This window comes from Pteropus vampyrus, unplaced genomic scaffold (genome assembly GCF_000151845.1).
Source record: "Pteropus vampyrus isolate Shadow unplaced genomic scaffold, Pvam_2.0 Scaffold23, whole genome shotgun sequence".
Classification (NCBI taxonomy): Eukaryota; Metazoa; Chordata; class Mammalia; order Chiroptera; family Pteropodidae; genus Pteropus; species Pteropus vampyrus.
The window spans coordinates 53,314-60,924 of NW_011888804.1; the positions used below are offsets into that span (position 1 = coordinate 53,314).

General features: G+C 44.9%; 1 protein-coding gene across 2 annotated transcripts in view; it reads right to left on the minus strand.

Annotated features, from left to right (window-relative positions):
* ATP6V0A2 (ATPase H+ transporting V0 subunit a2) overlaps positions 1-7,611 on the minus strand; it is a 15,537-nt gene continuing 7,926 nt past the window's right edge. Inside the window, exons 9-11 of one of the 2 annotated variants that reach the window (XM_023528166.1) lie at positions 5,691-5,808; positions 3,635-3,806; positions 1-3,023 (exon numbers count right to left, since the gene is read on the minus strand). In XM_023528166.1, coding sequence (XP_023383934.1) covers positions 2,924-3,023; positions 3,635-3,806; positions 5,691-5,808 — 390 coding nt within the window. In that variant the 3' untranslated portion in view covers positions 1-2,923. The remainder of the gene's footprint in view (positions 3,024-3,634; positions 3,807-5,690; positions 5,809-7,611) is intronic. The other variant, XM_023528167.1, reaches the window with a different exon arrangement.

The window sequence follows — 7,611 nt, forward strand, 5'->3', positions numbered from 1 at the left end:
TAGAAATATAGACATATTTATTTTTCATTAGTAAAAAGTTCAATACTGATAAGGAAGATGCAAATTTGTCCTTTCATGCATTTGGGGAGCTTTAACCTGTTCACTGTCGTTTGCCCTCGGAATTGAGCCCCTAGATTTCTGGGCTGACCCCAAGAAACTGGCTGGCCTTCTTATTGGATTTTCCCCTCAACAGACAAGTGGAATGTTCTAAGTATTTCTTAAAATTCTAAACCAAAGCTCAGCATTAATGGCCTGGCCAGGTGGAAAACTACTACTCTTGAACAGCCTATTTTCGGCCTCTCAGTATCTCAGTAATCTTGCTGGAGGTACGTACACCAGACGGCGTGCAAGCAAACGTGGCTTTAAAATTTTAATCAAGAAATTTATCGTTCTTAAATGCAGACTGCAGAGCAGTTGTTGAAGTTATTTTTGTTGTTTTCCAAAACGAACAGGGTCCTAAAGTGTCCGTTAAGAGCTACCTATAGATGTTCAATGCCTTATTAAACTATTACAGATTGAAAATGGAGACCAGAATTTTATTATAGAAATACCCACTCCAGAAATGAGGACAGAGCGGCATTCAGTGCAAAGCGAGGCTTTTCATCGTATCCACAATAAACGAAAAGTCCACGGGGAACACCTCTGCACTCCTTAAAGTGATCGTGACTACGTTACCACAAGCGTGTTGTTCACCCTTGCGGGATGAAATCAAGTTCTATTTTACTGAAGAAATTCCTTGGGTTTTTATTTTAGGACTCCATTAACAGAGAATGAACACCTGAATGAAAACTGGAAAACGTTTATCTTTAGGAATGTAAACAGATGTTTAGCATCATCCAGACAACTGACCATTTTTTCTCTGGATATCTGCTATTAAGGGAATAAAGTCTTAAAAACTGTACACGTAATAGTTTCACCAAATAGCTTAAAACAAAGCAACTACTCTTATGACATGACATTGGAACCAATAGCTTTATAAAGAAAATTTCCCCTGGGGCCTAAAGGACACCATCAAACTATATTTCTAGAGTTCTTTCAGAAAAGTTAGGACTATTAATTTGGTTTATATATGTGTATATATATATATAATTACATTCTACATAGGTTTCAGTTGAAAAATGATCACTCTTGGATAAGAAATGTTAATTAAAATTAAAAAGTGGCCCTCATGACAATTAGCAATGGGGGCAGTAAAGAATTCCAGCAGATACTGTATGTTTCTTGTTTACTAATCAGTAAACAGTGTCCAAGAATCATGGGTTTCCTAGGAATTAATTAGTTACCATTTTATTACAGCAGATCCTTGGAATAAAAAAAAAATGACAACTTGTGAGGGATAAGTCTGAAACCTGAATGGTATTATCATATTTCATATTCACCCAAATAAAGGGCCCAACTTTACGCCTTTCTGGGGAAACTTAACAGAATCATTTTCAAGAGTGTCATCAGCATCATTTTGTTTGATATTTTAATATGAAAGACGAAACCCAGTAATTCCAAACTGGCTTTGGGTAACATCTCGTGGAGGGGCAGTGTGAAACCATCACTACAATGAAAAAGTTTAATAACGTTAAAATGTCACAGTTATGTCATGTCTCGGCAAACGGGCCATGGAGTTACCTGAAAACATACGTTTGAAATCAGTGCCACAACAATCTTTACTCGTAAAGAAAATTCCAAACCCTCTACCATTAGCCAGGGTGAGGGAATATGGTGACAAACGAGTCTTAAATGTGTTACTCAAAATGCGAGACAGTGAAAATACTGCAGATTTCTTTTTGAAAATAATTAAAGTCATTTATAGTGAAATATGAAAAACGAACATAATTTACAAAAAGTACAGGTCAAAATGTTCAATGGGAGTGACTCAAATGTATTCAAAACTAAATGTCAAGTGAATAAATGAATTTCAACTAAAGACTATAAATGGCTAAGAATTAGTTTTCAACTGAGCTAAATAGGGTTTGAAAGTTTAAATGAACTCAATGCTTTTATCAGACCTTTATTTAAAATTAGTCTGAAAGTAAAAAATTATAATTATACTAGTCTCAAAGATAGGTGTAATTTCTTCATGGGAAAATATCTAATTTATATTTTGTTATAAAAATATACAAAATACTACTTTTCACCTTCTTTCACTCAGTAAAAAACCCTTTTGGCTCAGTAATGTCAGCCAAGCTGGTCACTTAAGTTCAAATTATATCCATATTGCATCTTCTAGAGTCACACTTGATTTTAAGGCTCAGTATACAATTTCTTTCCAAACATAAAATTATCATAATTGCTTTTATGTACGGATAACAGGATAAGAGTCTTTAAAAAAAATATACAAGTGGGATAACCATTTGTTGTATGTTATTTTATCCCATTTCCCCCAATTATTAAAACAAGACAAAATCACTGAAACCATCTCCTACTTATAATTAGAGGCGGCAAACAGTAAAAAAAAGTTTGCATACTTTCGATCACGCAGAATAAATATAAATCTTTTGATTATCCGTCATTAAAATTTTTTTTCAACTATGCTTCAGCTGTTGAAAATATTACCTGACAACTTCAGGTGACAGAATAACTCTGTTTTTTTTTAACAAGGTGAAAAGGGATCAACTATCTAAGACCATTTTCAATTAGCCATTCGAAACTGGCTTCTCTCCCCCCAACCTATATTTTAAAAAATAACTTTAACATAACTTTTGGCATTAACTTATATTTGCTCATCATAAAAACTGAAATAAACAGATGTGAAATTGATAAACTTTACAAAATATTTAACAGGAAGAAGAGGTATATCTTACAGATTTGGCTATATCATAAGGCAATCTATGAGGACAGAATTTTTTCTATCGGAAATTTGACATAAGTAAAATTCTAAAACATGATAATTCTCCAGAAATCCGAAAGTCTGCGGGATACGGCAATACGATCATGCCATGTCGTCATTGAACTTCGATGAAAGCAGTCTAAATGAGAAAGGAACAAATTTGGTGCCTGCACCAACGTAGAATTTGTTCTGAAATTCCACCCTAGAAAAAAAAAATTCCGTGTATTAATGAAAGATTGTGAATAACATTTCCTGTTTCTTAAAACATGCATAAGTTAAAAACAAAACAAAACAGTTCTAGTGCTGAAGCTGCTTCATCCCATACATGCTCTTGGCACTAATATTTCTACTTAGATGAAATCCACATACACGTGTTGGCTCTCTCAGCCTGCGATGCTAGTGCATCACACCACCCCACACACCGCACACACACACAGGTGTGAAGACCCCCTCTCTACATCTTGGCAACCAGAAACGCAGACAAGGAATCTGGTACATGCTACAAACCTTTTAGAAATATGCATGGAGTATTTTATAGGATAAAGCAATGTGAAACCCAAAGGGAACTGAAAGCATGAAACATACATAATTATTCAGGAAGCATAAACTCGTTTTCACGTGTCAGTGAGAACAGTTCAGAAACAAAATACGATTATAACTCAGGGCATCTGAACACACAGCCCACTGCTGGGAAGAGAAGAACCAGCCTAATGAAGCACTAGATTTTCGTCTGGGTTAGATACATGCAGATACACGCATGTTTGGGGAGGGGATTAGGTTTTTAATAGTTCCAAAGCTGAATTTCAAGCTCACCAATGGAGGCGTATGGCGTGAAGAAATGCAGAAAGCCCTTCCATGATCAAAAGGATGAGAATGGTCAGAGCCGCAAAGAGAGCGGTGACCGGGAGCAGCAGCAGGACTCCGAAGGTCGTGTCCACCCGGAGGCCCACACGCATCAGCATGGCCCACAGGACGTCGGACAGCTCTGCAAAGGAACCGTTCAGCGGTCGGCTCCCGGCCGTGGGCAGTGAGCCACCTGAACTAGCAGCTGCACTGGGCTCCCTTCTGACAATTCCGAGTCACCATCCATGAAATAACACCCCCCGCCTACACGACAACATGCGTGACCTGCTCGTGTAGGCGGTAACCAGCTCCTTGACCGTCTCGAACACTAGGAAGAGCCGGCATGCCGGGAAAACCAGGGCCCTGCCTCCCCATGGGAGATCCTGCAGTGGGGCTGGCGCTGTCCCGACGCGGCCCTAGGCCAGGAAGGCGGGAGCTGGGCGTCCAGTCCGGGCTGTGTCGTAACTGACTGAGTGTCCCTGTGTCAGCACCAACCTGCTCTGGGCTGCTGACCCCTTCTCTGTAAAACGAAGCTGACAGACCACAGGGTCTTCTCCCAGCCATAAAATTCCAAACCTTTGGCTATGCTTATAAAAATATCAGTGTCATATATTTTAAAAAATCTCTGTCATTTGGGGGTTTTCACAAGTATAGGCAGTCTTTGCACAACTATGCAGAGCATAAAAATGACCGTGCAATTCAAGCCATCCAAAGCAGCCTTAATAATCAATGGAAAAAAGTTACGATTGTTCTGGGACCTTTAAAAATGATTGTCAAAACATTAAAAACACATTGCTGGTTATAAGTACATAGGAAAATGAAAAAAAAATAGTAAATCTATTTTTAAAATGTTAGAAACACTGAGCATTAAATTGCTTTTTCTGTAAAAAAAAAGAAAAACAAAAAATAAAAACTTTTTTCAAAACATTGCTTGCCTTCCTCTCGTGTAACTGGGGCAAGCTGGGCACCTTGACGTAAAGCGAGCATCTTTTCTCACACTCGGCAAACTGTCACACCCTGTTCTAGGTTTGGACCAGCTTCCAACACGGTGTCCCCTGCACCCTCGTCTCCTGGAGTTCCCAGGGCATCGCTTCCGCTGGGGCATTTGCATCTTTGTCGTCAAACTGCTTTCCTCATTTACGTGAACAGACGTGCCCCGCACGGTCCCCTGGCGGCTGGCTCGGTGTCTGAAAGGGCAGCGCCCATCCCGGCCCGCATCAGCCAGCTCTCCATCGCCGTCCACAGTTCCCATCTCGCTTGCACTTGGCTGCACTTTACCTTTGTTGGCCGATTCCCTCGTTCGAGCATCCATTTTTATTAAACGTCGTGTGGGCTTATCGCTGGCCCACAAGGAGGCGAGGCCACCGTGCGCCTTGCTGTCTGTGACCAGAGGCGCAGGGCCCAATCAGCCACCGACAGACTTCGAAAGGAGTGGGGTGACAGGCCACTGATCACGAAGCGCACGTGTGTTACTTACGTAGTGATCTGTGAGCTCAAGAGCTCGCGGTGAAGCTTGTCCCTTATGTTTATACTGTGCTAACTGAAATTCGAAACACGTTTTCGGGGAACTGGTGTTATTTAAACCGTGATAACTGAAATTCGTGCGTTATCAGAACTATGCAAAGGGACTGCTGCCTGTCATCAAAACTAGTCACCGGCACGGTTTTTAGGACTTGCGTGACGTAAGTGGATAGTCGCACTCGGTAAGACAGGGCCGAATAAAGCAATGACGAGAACGGTAACGGTAATGGCGGAGGGCGACGGCGTCTGTGCCAGAGGCTCCAAGCCTTCCCCGTTCCCCAAGCCCCCGTACCCGGTTCCCTGACAGCACCTCCAGGCCAAAGGAACCACCCAGGAGACGCCCGCACCAAGCGCTCACATCCAGACGACGCTCAGGGCCAGCTCACCCCGCCTCTGAAAGATGGGCTGAGTCTCCCTCGCACATTAAAGTGTCCCCGTGAGTTGAGCGTGGTGCCGGGGCGTCTCAGCAGAGTTTGGGGAACTGCGGGACGAGGCGAACACTTACGTGCGTGAGCCAGGCTCAGCGCCCAGAGCCGCAGGTACGACGCGGTGTTGGAGACGCAGCCCAGACAGTACTCGATGGAATGAATTACTTGGGTCATTAATATTTCTCCAAAATTAAACTGAGGGAGAGATTACATGGCACGGGTTAGACTCGGTATATTACACGCACACTTCCACACGTCACACGTCTGTCCCCGTTCAGGATTATGGTGAAAGGACTGGCTTCTGGAATATCGGCAGGAAGACGCTACGCTGGGGTTTGAGGAACACTGGATCACAAGATGTGACCGGCCACACGACCTAGGGTCGGCCAGCCCTTGCACCCCAGCCTCCGCTCCTCGCACATACACCGAGGGTCTGGACTAGGACTGCGACGCACGCGGGCGGCCCGCCACGACCCGAGCCAGCCCCAGCGAGTGCAAAACGTCAATGGAAGACAGGCGCTTGCCACGCTCCGGTCAGACGGCTACGGAAGAAGGCGCGTGCTTCACAGATGAGCGCGTCCTAAACACGACTCAACACGGGGAAGTTGCGAAAGGGGGTCCCGGGAGGGACAAGGCCACACGACCATTCTAAAATGCTGATCGTGAGCAACTGTGTTTGGTCCTCGTTGGAAAGCCAAGATGGTTTCTGAGAAAACGGCGCTGACTGGCATGGCGGACGTGCTGTCGTGGGCCCAGGACTGTGCCTCCCGCCGCTGCGGGCTCTGCTTCTCCCCGTCTAACCCTGCACCCCGAGCCACAGCTGTTATGGGCTGAACTGTGCTCCCCCAAGTTTGTACGTTGAAGCCCCAACCCCCAGCGTGGCCGTGTTTGGAGATTAAATGCACCGCAGTAACCCTGATTAGTAACATTATATAAATTTCAGGTGTGCACCATTGTAACTGCACATCTGTGTACGCCAGGGCGTGCTCACTACCTATGTAGAGGCGGACGTGAACGAAACCAACTCCGTCTCTGTGTCTCAGATTTAAGTTCCACGCTGTGACCAACCTCGCTGTCCTAAGCAAGCCTATCGGAACTTTCTAGCTGACGATTACCCGTGCTCCCCAAAATGCCACCATAAGTATTTTCGTCTGTAACAGACAGACAGGCACGAGGATGGAGGTGAAGATCAGACGGGTGACAGTGCTGACTACAAGCGATCACCCGCCACAAGGCCGCCGGGGGGTACGACCCCCAGCGTGGACTGCATTCTTTGTCCCTTTGTCTTGTCAATCATTAGTACCCGAGTGATGCTACAAAAAAAGTCCCGTAACGGGTCTGTTGGCGGAGAGTCGTCTGCGCAGAACCGGGGGGTCATCTGTCTGCTCCGACCCAGTCTTCCCGAGTAAACTGCGCCATGACAAACCCCGCTACGGCCTACAGAGGTGCCTGCTTTGTCTTTTGGTCTGAAGACACCTTCCCCTTGCGGTGGCCTCTGGGCCTTGGCCCACCCCAATTCTTTGTTTTTCCCTAAGATTATCATCATTCTTATCTCTCTGAAGCCTGGGTCACTTGTCTAATTTGTCAGCAGTAAGTGGAGACATTACCTCTTCACACCTGGCTTCTCTGCAGCCGTCGTCCATCTGGTTACCCCCCTCTTCGATGTCGTGGCTGCCCAGCAAGGACATTTCTTCCTCGCTGTCTCTCCTCACGAGCGTGTAGCCACTCTGACGAGAGCCGAAACAGTGCAGTCAGCGCCTTGAACGTGAAGGTTGTCACAGAACCAAAGCTACCCCTGCATTTCTCGTCACGACTCTACTCTTCAGGAATAAAAAAGTTCTTTTAAAAAAAATGAGTCCTTCGTACGCATCGAGGTGACCGTCACTAAAGGGAAACAAGAAGACGACGGCAAGTATCGGGGTGCAGAGACCGGAGCACTGAGCACTGTTGGTGCAAACGAAACGCTGGTGCGGAAGAGTCCGGCAGCTCCCCCCAAAA